At 33.1% G+C, this 16,313-nt stretch overlaps 1 protein-coding gene across 1 annotated transcript in view; it reads right to left on the bottom strand.

Annotated features, from left to right (window-relative positions):
* Positions 1-16,313, bottom strand: part of ITGA8 (integrin subunit alpha 8) — a 119,612-nt gene that overhangs the window by 21,580 nt on the left and 81,719 nt on the right. The window contains exons 21-27 of the mRNA XM_034402551.3: positions 15,095-15,187; positions 12,724-12,803; positions 11,454-11,534; positions 9,800-9,905; positions 7,323-7,481; positions 7,061-7,183; positions 3,423-3,536 (exon numbers count right to left, since the gene is read on the bottom strand). Coding sequence (XP_034258442.2) covers positions 3,423-3,536; positions 7,061-7,183; positions 7,323-7,481; positions 9,800-9,905; positions 11,454-11,534; positions 12,724-12,803; positions 15,095-15,187 — 756 coding nt within the window. The remainder of the gene's footprint in view (positions 1-3,422; positions 3,537-7,060; positions 7,184-7,322; positions 7,482-9,799; positions 9,906-11,453; positions 11,535-12,723; positions 12,804-15,094; positions 15,188-16,313) is intronic.

Below are 16,313 nucleotides of genomic sequence, written 5' to 3'. Positions count from 1 at the left end.
ACCTCGAAAGGATGGAAGGCTAAGTCAATCTTGAGCCTGGTGAGATTTAAACTTGCAGTAATTGCAGGCAGCTGGTGCTATTTAACAGCACTTTAGTCTGCTGCGCCACCAAGGCTCTTAATTTAAGATTAATTTAATTTAAGCTTCTAGTGCTTAAATGTTCAATTTTGGTGGAATAGTAGAAAGAGTGGACTGCTCAAATTATATTGCAGAACTGGTAGAAGCTATATACTAAATACTGGGACAGTTTTTCAATATAGATTTAAGGTTGTTCCCCCCCCCCGCAAATTATTTTCAGTTTGTTCGAAAGAGATTGGATTTGGGACTTGTTCCCACCTACCACACCACAGGTGTTATCTCTGCAATCTTATGCTCTTATAGATATATTTAAAGGGACACAATTTCTCATGGCATGAAAATATGCAAGCATGAAAATAAGACTCTTCTGCTATTCAGGATCCTAATCCATGTGTTTGTTTGTTTACTTATTTATTTGTATCCTACCTTTATTATTTTTATAAATAACGGAAGGCAGTAAAAATATCCAACATACCTTCCTCTTCCTTTTCCCCACAATAACAACCCTGTGAGGTGAATTGGGCTGAGAGGGAATGCCACCTCAAGACCACCCAACTGGATTTCATGTCTGAGGTAGGACTAGAACTCACAATCTCCTGTTTTCTAAACTGGTGCCTTAACCACTAGACCAAAGTGGCTCATTCAAATGTAAATTGGGGACATTTTTAAGACATTCACATCAGACATCAGTACGGTAGTGCGGGGCCAGTCTTCCTTATCTATCTTTACCTTTGGCAGGGGCTAAAACTGTTAGGAAAAAAACAAAGAATGGTTTCTTCTATTAAGCTTTATAACTTTATATCTATGTTCTCAAGGTGAAGGGTTTTATAGCGATCCACAAATGTCTGGTTGCAGTGATATTTTTTATTATTCTCTGGAGTACTAACACCTTTCCAAATGTTAAACATATTCAGATCTATTATCATACTAAAAATTAGTTTCAGTTTCAGCAAATGTGAAACATATGGATACCTGGATTCCAAATAGCTAAGCACTTCCAAGACATGCTGAGTACAGAATCTGTTTGCATACTATCCAAACTCAGGCAGAGGTAATTTGGAAAGCACATCACCTATCAGCCCACCTAAGTAGTTAAAACAATTTAAATGAGTTCTCAGTGGGACTAGTGATGGATTATAGTGCCTGCTTTGGTCTCAATGAAGTACAACAGCAGAAATCAATAACCCACCACAAAGGTATATAAGCTAACCAAGGCACGTAAAGACAAAATAAAGGTCATCTGGCCTACAGGTGGGATTTCTGAGAGAAGATAGGGAGGAGAGAAAGAAAAGAAAGTAATTGTTTTATCCACTTTCACTGGTCAATTCAACTGAGAAGAATTCAGATTGCTCTTCAGATCTGAGTGATCATCTAATCTGTGAGATAGGTTTGCCATTAATTCCATACAACTAAGCTTCATTGCATTTGGCTTGCTTAGTTATATCAGGGGCAGGGCAGGGAACTTTCTACACAGGAACAGCAGTATCATGGATAATCTTCTAAAATAGTGAGTGGGACACATATTTTTTAGGCCAAGGATTGCATGCATCCAATGAATGGTATTGGTGAAGGGTACCTCCATTAAGGAGACTCAAGACAAAAAGTAACTTTCATTTCATTTCAATAAAAATTATTAAACCAAGTTATTATAGTGAATATATTTATTAGATAAACATTTAGTAAGCTTCCTTTCTATGACATCAATAAGTAAAATTCTGTGGCAATCTTCAAAGTCTATTTGTCACATCTAAGGCTTTTAAGGCTAAATGCTATCTGGGAATTTTAGGCTGTTATCTGTTTCCAATACACTATCATTTTTCTCTTTTTAAATTGGAGTCCTATATAATGTATTGTTTTATTATAAGATAAGACTGGTATCATGCTTCTGATACATTTTTTTTCACAAACTCTGGGTGGGCAAAGAGCTTGGCAGGTCCCCAGAGAAGAACTGTGAGCATATTGAGGCTTTGGAGTTCATGGTTCCCCATTGCTTATTCTATGCTATACTGTACAGATTGCCTTTTCAGTGGCTGTATATTAGATAGAAAATCAATAGAAATCATACTAGAAATACAATTAATAAGAAATAAGGCTAATTCTTCTTTGTATGAATTAGACAACTGATAGATTAAACTACATCAATGACAAAATTTAACATATGTTTCTGTTTACATTTAAGTTTTGAAATACAGCCAAATTCTTCCTTATTCTTCTTGGCTTTGATTCAACAGGCTTCATTATCTTTGTTGGCTTTGGGGGAGACCTTAAGCTCCTTGTTTATTCAAGCTTGTTTAATCATCTCACTTCATATAGCTCCAGTTTGTGATAAAATGTTAGGCTTTAACATGACAGATTACAATTAGCTGCAAGATTGAACAGTCAGCACGTGTTATTTTAATACTGTGAAAAGTTAGCCAATCATTGAATAAATTACACAAAATCAATATAAACATAAAATTCATTGAAATGAAAAATGCATTCTTTATTCTTAAAATTAAGGATAATGGATTAAATCAAGATTATATTTTCATATCTGAAAGCAATCGCTGTTCCATTGTTTTGTAATATATCACACTGAGCTACAGAATAGAATTCTTAGTGAGACTGGTTTCCTATTTTTTTTTCTCCCAAACATTTAAAATATTTTGTAGTGTGATCTGTGGGTAGTTTGGCAGAGAAAGATTGCTTACGTCAATGCTATAGAATAATATAATGGATTCACACATTCATTGATGCGATTCTGAAATCACGTTATCAACTGAGAGCAATTTGGGACTAATATGTGGGAAGATTTACATACTTTTCAGAAAAAAATATTGATGATGAATGATGCAGTCCTTGCATTTTCTTGAGAGCTAGTACGGTCTAGTCACTAAGTGGAAGTAAAAGTGAAGATCTGGGAAATCAGATCTCACTCTTCCTTATTTTCAAAACAGCTTTGTACATTGTATATTTTATTACAAGACAAGTTTAAAAATGGTACATTGCAAACATTTGAAAAAGAAAAACATTTCATATTTAATAAAATTTATGTTTGATTATTTAAAAATCAAAATGGTTCCTATATGATGCATGAACTGGAGTAAAATGGGACTGTCAGAATCTCTGAGAAGCAATAGGCACTTATGTTTACAGTTGTAATTTACAGAGTTATTCTAAGCACAGGATAGCTTGCAGTTAGGCTCAAGGTTGACTCAGCCTTCCATCTTTCCGAGGTCGGTAAAATGAAGACCCAGATTGTTGGGAGCAATATGCTGACTCTGTAAACCACTTAGAGAGGGCTGTAAAGCACTGTGAAGTGGTATGTAAGTCTAAGTGCTATTATTTAGCTTTCATTTCCTTACCTGTAGAAATGTTGAAGCCCATAAACGAGATCGGATTTTCAATGCAGCACTTTTTCCTTTTTCCAAGAGCCCCACTGAACAGGTGATCATTAAACATTCCACATTTGTGCAGTTCTGTACACAAAGCAAAAAAGATATATTAAATTATTTATTGAACATATTGACAGAGTCAAATTCCATCAGCGGTATCTAGAATGCCAACATGTTCAGCTTTTATTTTTAAAAGTTAATAAAAAACAAGAAATGCTACATTTTAAAAGAGAGAAATAACATCAGCTTAGACCTATTTAAGAAAAAGACTGTCTTACTGGAAAATTGACAATTAAAAAAAATCTATATTTCTGTATGAAATTCTTAGCTTTAGTGTTAAAAGTCAATTTCAATTTTTTTCAGCAAACTGCATAAAGAAGTAGTACCTATGTTGATATGTAGTAATTCTTCATAACATTCTAACAATATTCTTTTTTCCCTTAGATTTAAAACATTATTAATAGGATGCATTAGCTTGCATATCATGCCATCAATATCTAAATTACGATTTGCTGAATCAGTTAGCTTAACATTCAGTTCCTTTTGCTATTTGATTTTGGATGTAATGAATACTGAAAATCCACTTTTTATTATAATATGTTGAAAGCATAGTGCTGTTCAGGGAATACAAGCATTTTGTGAGATACAGTTTAGAAAGCATTGGCATTTGCTAAGTATGCTCCTAACATTTCAGAAGAAATCATTAGTAGTGTAAGTAATCATTGTGTTAATTAGAACAAGTGATCATTAGTTGAATGATGTTATATCATAGGCAAGAAGGAACAATCTCTACATATATGTATATATGAGTGGATGCCAATTGCACAACATGACAAATATTAATTTATAAGTCTTCTGTGTTCAAATCCCCAAGTCTCCCAGTACAGAACTATGTAAGCTGGATTTCTGTAAAATCAAATGTGCTGTTAGAAAAATAATGTTATATGATGTTACATTATGTAAATGCAAAGTTAAATTTGTACCCCAAATATCACAGCAAATGTTTCTTCATTAAAATTGAATGAATGATTGTGTTTTCTTTTTTGTTAAAGTCCCATCCACTTCCTCAACAGGAAACTGATTATACAGAACTTACTGAAAGGCAATATTTTAGAGGAAGTATTTGTTTAGCTTTTCTTATTTAATCACTCTTTAATCTAGCCAAAGTGTTTATTCTCTGTAATGTAGGAGCAATGAAGACATGTCTTTCTATTCACAGTTGTACTAGATCAAAAAAGAGCTTCATAATTAAAGGCTAAGTCAGATACTTAAAAAATAAAACAAAAAACAGATGCATATAAGTTAGATTCGAAGACTATTTTGTTGTGATTTTTGTAGCAATTGAACAGACTTATAAGCCAGGACTCAAAAAAATCCCTCCTCATTCTACAGGTATTTTTCGACCTATGATCACAGCTGAACTCAATTTTTCCATTGTTAAGTGAGTCAGATCCCATTTTATAAACTTTTTTTCCACAATTGTTAAGTAAATCACTGCAGTTGTTAAAGGAATTGTGTCATTAAATGGATCTAGTCTTCAAATGTTCCAAATGGTGATCACATGACCCAGATACCACAACCATTTTAAATACATCCAGTTGTCCAGCACTCAAATTTTGTTCTTGTGACCATGAGGATACTGCCATAGTTGTAAGTGTGACAACTGATCATAAGTAACTTTTTAAAGTGCCGTTATATCTTTGAACAGTTGCTAAACAAACGGTTTTAAATTGAGGACTACCTGGACTTTTCTAGACTCATGGAATAGTTTGGACTTTCCCCCATTTTTGAATAGGATGCCCTTTCCAAAGAGTGAGCCACTTATTTTTGAAAGAGGGAGTTTGAAAAATAGTTTGACATGCGGTTCAGAAATTTAAGAAAAGGTACAAAATGAACCAAGCATTTTTACTATGCTAAAGCAAGACTTAATACTCACAACAAGCAGCTCTCAAAAATTCTAACCATGGAGTGGTGGGATTTGATGTAATATTCATTTTCTGTAAATGCAAGTGGAACATTCCTCGTACAAGATAATGTGGTAGTACCACACTATAAATGTACATGGGGGATGGTCTCTTGGTGGTAAGATATGTAAATAGTAATACAGATGATAAATCATAACCTGTTTTCCCTTCAGCTTGTATTTAAAATAAAAGTTGAGAAAAATCTAGATTGTGAAATGCTACCTGTCTAAATCCAATCCACTTGAATCAAACTACTGGAAAATCTGCATTGTTATTTTTACTACAACATTGCAGGTTCTTCTTCCCCAACTTATTTATACACAGAGTTTAACAATTGAGACAGCCGTTTATTCAATTTGTTTTGATAGTTTGCAGGTTAGTTATTACCAAAAAACTAACCACATTTTGGAGCATTGTGCATGAATAGACTCTCTATGACTGAGGAATAATTGTTTCATAGATAGCCTTCCCAGAATTTAGAATTTATATTTGCTTAGTTTTGATAATCAGGAAAAGAAATGAAGAATGAGAGTTACCTATTAATTGGTAATTAAATTTGCAAGTCTTTTTTAAAAAAACCCTAAATAATGCCAGTGTTTAAACATGCATGAAATATATATATAGATCCGAATATATATTTGAATTAAAATAGAGAAGAATCAATAGAATAAAAAGTAAATCACAGATTATATGTTTGTCTCTTTTTCCCAGCTATTATGTCTTTATTTCTCTAACAGGATGGAGAACGTTACATATAGAAAGAACAGAGAAAACCACCTGATTTCACGGATAGGATATTTTCATGTATACAACAAAAAGTATTTTTAGACATCATTAGGACTCAAAAGTAAAACTGCATATGGAAATGAATAAAAGATCTCTTACTGCAGTGGTGGCGAACCTTTTACACACCGAGTGCCGAACAGGTAAATGCTTTGCACGCTTTATGCACATGTGTGCCATCCATGGTAATGCGTGGCTCCTCCCCCATGTGCTCCATATGCAACCGTACCATCTGTGCATGCGCACAGCTTTCACATGCACCACCGTGCGCTGCATGCGCAACCACACCATCTGCGCACGCATAGCTTTTGCGCACATCTGCAAGCACAATTGCATGTGTGCATGGTTTTTGCGTGCACAATATACACATGTGAACGCCATCTGCACATGTGCATGCTGCACACCAGTACTCTCACATGCAGAAAAACTCAGAAGACCAGCTGGGTCCCCTGAATTGCGCACATGCGGACCAGGGGCCCAAACACCAGCTGTTGCGGACGCGCATGCACAGCTGCAGGTGAGCTGGGCAACAGCTGGCGTGCCCGGAAAAATGGCTCTGCATGCCACTTCCGGCACACATGCCATAGGTTTGCCATCATGATCTTATTGTGTCCAGTCTTGATACAGCTACTTTTATATTTGTAGATTGATCTGAGATTTTCCACATCTTGTTGTCTACTGGTTAATTATAAATGGTTCTCTAAGTGATTACATGCCTGAACACAATAAACTAATATTTAAGGAGAATGGGAGTGTTGTTGATATTTTTTCTCCACAAAGACAAGTTATAAAAAGTTCTTCCATGATCATGTAAAATGAGGGTCCTTGAATATATAGCACAAAAATATATAATTATCTCACCAGAATTTTTGCAGAGTTTTTTTGATACTCCAGCAATTTGGCTTCCCTCCGTCCAACAGAGTGAGAGATGGAGGAATTGCGTAAAAACGCAGCAAGCTCTGGAGTGTCTTCTGGGACAGTAAACTACAGAAAAGAGAAATTATCTTTAAACGACCTTTAAATATTTATATAGAATTATAGAATTAACTTACTAGCATCATCAAATTTCTAAAAGTCTAAAAAAGCAAACTGTCAGTGAACAGAAACACCAAGACTCTCTTACCTTTACTTCCAAACTGTTAATTGCAGAACTTGTTTGACACTTCAGAGGTCCATGTGTCTGAATGTGAAGGATGTAAAGAAGAAATTCTGTTTTGCTCAATACTGGCCATTCCACATACAGGACTGTATCATTGATGGCACTTGGTCCAATGTTGTGCAACTATTTGAATACATAATAATAATAATAAAAATATTTAGCAATTTTTAAATTCACATCATTATATAACATTATCCCTACCTCACTACTGCAATCCTATCAAACTCTTGAACCAAACCTATGAAAAATTCCCCATCATGGTGCAAACTGAAGACCTAATTAGGTTTACATGGGACTGCCCTTGAAAAGCATCCAGATGCTGGTTCAAAATGCAGCGTCATGTGTGGTTTTGTACAGACCCAGATGTGCACATACAGTATATCACCTCTCTTGGGGGAGTTGCATTGGCTTCCAATTTGCTGTGCAAATCAGTGCTGGTTGTTACCTTTAAAGGCCTATATAGCTTGGGAAGAGACAATCCTTTGTCTATTCTATTACATCTGTCTTCCCAGATTGGGGAGGCAGGGAATGTTGCAGATCCCTTCTCCTAAGGAGATATATACATCTGAGGGAACCCAGGAGAACAGCCTTCTCTGTGGTAGATCCCTCCCTCTGGAACATCATCCTTGTGGATGTTAGACAGTCTTTTGCAAGGACTTGAAGATCTGGTTTTGCCAATAGGTCTAGGGAACCCAGAGTGGGATGGAGCCCATCAAATAGCTTGTTTTATTACTTTTTGTCTCCAGGCGGTATTGTTTTTACTGTTTTTATAATGGGTGGGGGTTTTTTGTAAGCTGCTTAGAGTCACTGAAAATGAGTGGGTAGCCATATAAATTCTCTAAAAAACAAATGTGACTGCATGAAAGATGCAAACATTGTAGATTTGAATACTGATCATAAATTTCTTTTTTCAGTGCTGTTATAACTTTGAATGGTCTCTGAATGAGCAGTTTATAAGTAATGACTACAATAATTGTAATCAATTATTACTCGTTTGTGGTAATAATTCACAGATATTCTCAGAATTCTGATAATTAGGTGCAAGGGATAATTGGCAGCACAATACCACTTCCAAACATTACAACTAAAATTGTCTCTTCAAAGGTATGTTGCTAAAGCAGGTATATTATCATTCTGGTCAACAGTAAAATAAGTATTTTAATATGTCAGCTTAATCATTCTTTTCCAAATGTTCTCAACTCTGCAGCTTTCTTTTCCTCACTTCATATCTTATCATTAAAGCTATAATGTTTTCAGTTTACTCAAAATAGTACTGACATATTATAGTACTATAACAAGGGGCTTTAGGAGCACAGCCTAAAAATATGATAGGTATGTAGGTAATACACGAGTGTGCTAAACTAGTGATAGCATATGAAACTTAAGTCCAATGTTATATCAATAACATTCGGTAAACCCAATATCTGACATAAACAGTGCTTGCCTTGTAAGATTTCAATTTATAATTTTGTTTATATTTTGTTATCCATAGTTCCCTCGGAGATTGCCCATCCTGTCCTGCCTACTGATTTGTAAATAAAACCATATGTGAAACATCCTGTTTCACTCTCAAATTTAGTTATCCATCAAATTCCAAGGAGATTATGTATTCATTATATTTCATTCCTTCCATAGTGTTCATTTGAGTAACCCTTTGAAATTGAATGATAATAATATATATTAACATTTATGAAAAGTCCACATTCATTTCATGATGTGGTTTCTAATTGGTTTTTAATTTGCACTTTATTGTAATTTAGTTTGATTCATGTAGATTGTTTGATTTATCTAATATGCCTAGTTTCTCGGATAAAGACATGAATTAAATGTTAGGAAAAATCACTTTTCTGCATGTTCCAGAATCTTAATTATATTGAAGGCATGGTTGTTGAGATTTACTATCTTTCTCTAATTAAGGATATATGATCAAAGATAGCGTAGCTCTGCAATTTAAAAAAGAGATACACTTAGCCATAAATCAGCCATGGTATCACAGATCCTGTGGAGCTCTTGCTACATTCATGTAAGCCAACTGAGTATAGTCATGGATGGGTCTTCTTCATTACTCACTATGCTTCTTCCCCAAACATGGCCACATTCAATTGGGAAACCAAAGAGGCATAAAGCTGCACTCAGTTGTGAATTCTGATATTCAATATTTCTAGATATTGAAGAATAAATAGAATTTCTAATTGGCTGCCTAAATCAAGATTCAGCAATCACCATGTCCAGAGATTTCTGATAGGCTATAGTGGAAATTCTGTGGCCTTCCAAAAGTTTTTGGAATTCACAACAAACTTCACAATTCGCCATGCCAATTGTAAATTAAGCATGGCAAGAATACTTTCTCAATTGTCAATAAACTTCATTTTGTGTATTATGCATAAAATATGCAGTTTTTTATTAGGAATCTGTTTTTATATTTATTTGTTTGTTTTAACCTCATATATATGTTCCACTAAAGGTCCAATCTCATCTTCTTTGGTAGGTTCATCTTTTGGTTTCCAGTTATGAATTGGCAACACAATTTGTGGAGGGTGAGAGACTCTGAAATAGTTCATAAATAAAATTACATGAGATCATTTGTTTGTTTAACAAAAGAAGAAATGAACGCAGAATAGTAAATGATAGCTGATCCCCTATTGATTCATTATATAAATCATTCATAAGTACTTCCTTAAAGATAAAGCTCAGGTAGTTTTTTTTAGAAAAAATGTTGCAAATCTTTAGGCGTGCTATAGTATTAACAGAGATGTTCATGATGCAGTTCTACAGGCTTTAGGGAAGAGATAGCAACTATAACTATTAGTTAAGCATGTCTGCAAGATGGTAGCACAACTGTACGATTGAAGCCTCAATAATTTTTTTATATGGATTAATGCAGAACATACAAAAAATGGACAGGGCTTCGATTGCATAGTTATAATTATCATTTTGAATTTTTGACCTCCTTGTGGACACTTCTAACACTAGTTACAGTTTCCCAAAAGGCTACCATTTCAACATCATATACATATGCATTCATATAGTACTAAACAGAACATCTCGTGTACAGTTTAACCTTTAATGCCAATACAAATTACTAGATTACTAAAAACTAATAGTCACTTAAATAAACACCAATTAATAGTTCTTGATGTTTTAAAGAAATTATTTTGTAATCGATAAAAGCAACAACAATAAAACCAAAATGTTTCAGGAAGGGATGTTTACTTAACTAGATATGTATAAATACTTCTGAAAACTTTCCTTCAATATTCCTTAGGAAATTAAAAAATGCCTTTATTATACATGATATGAGCATAATTTGTACTGCAGGATATTCGTTTAGGAAATACACAGCTATTGTTAACTGTGTTCACCTATAGAATATTAAAGATATGTATCATTTTTTTATTCCATCAGCAGCATTCTTCTAAGGATCAGATGATTAGCTTTAAATATTTAATTTATATGTCAGAATAGTCACATATTGAAATTGTTTTATAATACAATTAAAAATATTTTTGTATTCCAAGTGGAACCTTGGTCATATGTTCTTAAGGTTGAGTCTGCTGTCTTGTGCACTTGAATTTTTTTTTTAAATACTGTGAATATCATGCCCGAAGGCAATCCTGCTACATGAACAGAACTTCTTGTGTAGCCTAAATCTAATTTATTGTGACAAAAGACTGACTTATGAATAAGAATGAATAGAATGGCATAGGATGTCATAGCTTCACACACACACACACACACACACACGATTAACTGTCAAACTGATAGTTATAGTTTTATCATATTATGTGACCACTTAAAAGACCTGTTGGCATGGATTCATCTTTTTATATCACCCTCACATGGCTGCTAGCTTACAGGTAGGCCAATGTACCAGTTGGCAAATATAGAATCTGGCCATGCATACAGCAACAACAGATGTGTAAGAATTGTTTTGGTAGGTTAGGTAACCAACAGACCTTCTGAAAATAAGTATATTTTAAGACTTATCATATTTGGGAGTCAATAATTACAAATGTCTAAGTACTGTAATACACAATTACAATAAATTAAATAATTATGACTATTTTATATTTGACTCAGAATAAATGTACTTACCCTCTGATCTGTACATGAGCTATTGCACTGATGTCAATCTTAAATTCAACCAAATTGCTGTTGGCATTAACTTTGTTGGAACTAAAATAAATTAGGGTAAAGTTTAATTATGTTTCAAATACGTGGATCTGAAACATTTTAACTTAAATCTACAATGATCAAGGGATACTAGGCTTTTTCCACCAGACACTCTCTGGATGGGTATCTATTCATATTTCTAAATATTTCCTTGGACAAAATAAAATAGACAAATTAGTATATTAATGTACAGTACAGTATAATACAGCATTTCTTAAATCTTATGCTTGTAGAATCCCTCTCCACTTTGAAAAATTATAGAGAATCCCAAAAGACTTTATGCTTGCATGAATTATACATACTGCTATGTTCTGTATTAAAAATTAAAACTGATACATTTGTAGAATATTCATGTACTAAATCATATAAAATAACAATCTTATATCTATTAGATATTAATATAGTATAATTTCATTTCATGAAAAACTATATTTTTAACAAATTAAAAAAAACAATGAGAAGAGTGATTTTGTTTTAAATATTTGCAAATATATATATTTTATTTAATTAATTAATTTAATTTAATATATTTAATATCTTGCAAATAATTGTGATTATTTTTATTTATTTATTTTTTTTGGATACCTGAAAGTATCTTGTGGTACCTTTCCAGGCCACATTTTAAGACATGCTGGTATAGATTAAGAAAAGGTTCCGTCATTCCTTTTAAAAGTCTTGGACTGAACATCCATAACTCATTTTTTATTTACCATATTGTTGAAGTAGATGGAGATAACCTTCAGACAACTAGGGTTTCCAGGATACAGAGGTATAACAAGGTGGCTTAGTTAAATATACATATATACATATTTTAATCTGCTTCCTTTGGCATTATTGATGGGTAGATTTAAGGAGAGTCATTATCATCACAGATTTTGCCCTTGTGGTTCAAGGGAGGTAAAAAGTTTTACCTATGTTTTCTTTTGGTGTTCAGTATAGGGTATCCAGAAATGTACTTTGTTTTCCCCAATTATTTCAAAATTTGGGAGTTATATAAACAAAGATAATGTTAATTGTTCTTAAGGACCAAATATATTATTAAGCCAGACAACTGTGCAAAACTTTGACTTAGATATGTTGTTCTATTGTTTTATCATAATTTCTTGGTAATGTTTGCTCTAGCAATGTATTTGTAATGCTGGTCAAAGAAATAATAAATAAAGTATTTTTTTCATTACATATGTATTCTTACCTTCGCACTTGGAGCTTGAATTCAATGCTCAGTTCAGGATTTTCAAAATGCTGAACAGTAAATTTGATGCCTGCAGAAAACTACAAAGTGAAATTATATGTTAAAACTTTGAACATGTGACTAAACTATGTTTATAAATTAATATTATATGTTTAAGAAGTTGCCTTGAGTGAAGTCTTGTTGGTTCCTTTTCAGCAGGCATTTCAGCAAACAATTTATAAAAAGGTGGCAATTAATTCTACAGATATATGTATAGTACTTCTGTCTTACATACATATATTTATTCATTTTAAAGAAACTAGAGTTTTTACTTCTGTCCTTCCCAAAGCAGTAAAATAATTCACATCTTGTCTGTCTATTTTCTTTTTATTAGGGTAATGACCTTAAGAACCAATGTATACAACCAGAAATATATGTGTGTTTGTTATGATTACTGAAATGTACAAGATTATAGTCATGTTGGCTTGACAGCTGATGGGATTTTGAGATTATTATTCCCAAACTTGTTCCTACCTCAGGTAGGATGTTCAGGAAGGAACATCAACATTTTGTGAACTTCGATGATTTTGTGAGATTGCTAGCTAATAAATACAATTCATTCATTCATTCATTCATTCATTCATTCATTCATTCATTCATTCATTCATTCATTCGGATCCTATGTATATCTAAAATAGATAATGTACCAGGGAATGTATAGGCACCAATTTCCTGGCTGTGTGGTATTTCTCAAAATCTTTCAGTGACAAATTGGTGGTCTATAAGAGTCCTGAAAAAGCTGGGTATCCTAAATCCTAAATGAAATGAATATTGTATTATTTTAGATTTTATTGTTATCTACCCAGAGGGTTTGGCTATCTGATAGCTTACGAAAAATTAATTTGACTAGATAAATACAGCATTAAAAAAAATCTGCACTGCTCAATTCTTGCAGGTTTAATAGAATATTTATAGTATCTACTTTTGGCAGCCGAATGTAAATTTTTTTGAGTTCCCTGAGTTCTACTGGAGCAGATATGTACCACAGTTCTAGTGATCTATGAAAGTCTCTTTACATTAGCCTTATTGTAATGCTTTATTTAAACATAAAATTGATGTATGTGTTAATGAGAAGCAGATGGTGCCTCTGGGTGGCAATGGGTTTTAATGAAGGTTTTTAGTCCTTGACACTGCTAGCAATAATGGGCAAATGAGTTCACATATGCCAACAATAAAACTCCACAGAGGTCAATGGATTTCATCTGTTTAAAACAGTAGAAAAGTTGTAAGTAAGTAAGTAAGTAAGTAAGTAAGTAAGTAAGTAAGTAAGGAAGGAAGGAAGGAAGGAAGGTAGGTCTAAGAATGCTTTTGTGCAATGTAACTGCACAATTTCTTTAACAGATAGTCCATTCCTTCAGTGAATGATCAAAGTTAGGGAAGGGCTAAATGACCGGTAGTTATCACCAGTCCCCAGAGTTCCAGCTGGTGCAGCATCCACAAGGTCACAACATTCTCATTTCTATATTCTCTGCCACTTCCCACAAATAAAGTCAATGGGGAAAAGTAGGTGGAAAATAGGAAGTCATGGTCAAGTGAGGTTCTCACTTAATGATCTATATGGTATTTGCTTAATGATGGCACACACACACACACACACACACATATTCAATAATGAATTATTTAAGGAGTAACATCTGGAAACCCTGAAAGTTGTGTATAATAAAACGTTTTAGGCTACATAGCAAATGGTTGTGAGACTGTGGTAAACAAAACCATAATCAGATCCAACTGTGATGTATCCTCATAATAAAAATACAAAACAAATGAAATCAGTAAATTGTGAAATTATCATGGCATTTGTGCATTTTTATATGATCCTACTCACTTGGATTTAACTGATATAGTTATAACTACAAGTACTTTGAAAAATTGTTAACAGTACAAACTAATTTGTGTCCTTGCAGGAATATGCTCAGTGATATTTTCATGTATATTATGGGGCTAATGGCTGACAATATAAAACTAAATCTGGAGGAACCACATCTATTGAATTCAGTGGTCCATCCATCAGATGGCAGCCTAAGTTTCAATAAAACCTATGGAACGTACATGCTTAAGCCCTCAAATTTAATTAATTGTATGTGATCATTAAGACGTGACAACAACTTGATGCAAATAATTAATCATCAATCACTAGAATATGTCTGGAATCACAAATAAGGCCAGTATTATCTCTTTATATATACAGTAAAATGTTCAACTACAACTTCACACCCTGTACATTTTTTAAAAACTATCATTCATTAACATAAGTTCTCTTAATGTTAATGATTTTCCATTAATTCTCTAAACAATTTAACTTGCTATAATTAATAATATTTTAATGTCTTACATTTGTTCCAGCTGCCATGGGATTTCCAAGATCACAAATCACTGTTCTAGTTTCATTTTCCATCTTATAATCGCAGCTCAGCACACGTAGTGCCTGTAACCAAAGAACACCAACATGGAGGTGAAAGGTCAATCCAGAATGTATCCTGTAGGAAAAATGAATGGCCTTCAGATAGCAAGATTACTGCTGATTTCAAACACCTGTACAGAAGTCTAAAAATTCATGAATGATAAAGTTGAAATTCAAAAAACAACAAACTAGAGATCTGCACAAATGTTAACAGTGCTGAAGAATATGTTTATATATATATAGTCTATGATATTATTTGTTTCTTTACTGCAAGTATAAAAGAAGAGAGAACACTGGAATTACGTTTCACCATATCTCAAGTACACTAGGTTTGAAAGTGAAATTAATAAAGCTATTTTGCCCTATTATTCTGATAGGAGAATTGGAATTCAGGATACAATACGTTTTTCCTGATCTCCATAGTTCAAATTTTTGTAGTGGTATTTATTTTGAAAAACTGTTTTATCATAGAAATAAAAGTATACTGCCATTAAAAAAACATAAAATTAAATACAAAAATCCTATAAAATTTAAAAGGCAAAATTGCTGTAATCTTTAAAATGATACATATATGAAGATGTAAGACTGGATGAGAAATTTATTCAGCTTTTGTTTACAGAAGTGGAAACTTGCTTTAGTAATTTTCTGAAACTAGACATGAACTTAAAATACATTAATATACATACATAATATATATTATAGGAAAAATGCTTGCAAAAATATGTGATAAGAGAAAGTACGCATAAAAATATTTCTATTAGGATAAAAAGGCTTAAAATGTACATTTGTTTTTATCTGTACCTAATATAGGAAATGGTTTGAAGAAATTAAAGTTGGAAAAATGGCCCATGCCTATACATAAATAGAGCAACTCAAACTTAATATACATGAACTTACAATATTGAGGTATACCTCTAGTGCTAAATTCATTGTAAATGACTCGTATCATAACATCTAGACAATCACCGAGTAGTCAGGGCCTCACATGATTTATGTTTAGCTTAAATACTGAAAAAAACAATCCAAAATAACTTGGTACGTTGATGACTTTTCCTTGCCTAGTAAATACAGTGCTAGCTTTTTGTGTATTCTTTGATCTTCTTTGTATCTTTGTATCATCTATCTGAATGAACATAATGAAGCAGGAGAT

The sequence above is a fragment of the Pantherophis guttatus genome, chromosome 4 (genome assembly GCF_059756535.1).
Source record: "Pantherophis guttatus breed Tessera chromosome 4, ASM5975653v1, whole genome shotgun sequence".
NCBI classification, from domain to species: domain Eukaryota; kingdom Metazoa; phylum Chordata; class Lepidosauria; order Squamata; family Colubridae; genus Pantherophis; species Pantherophis guttatus.
Note: the sequence above shows the minus strand (reverse complement) of the source record. Positions and strands in the feature narration are given on the sequence as shown.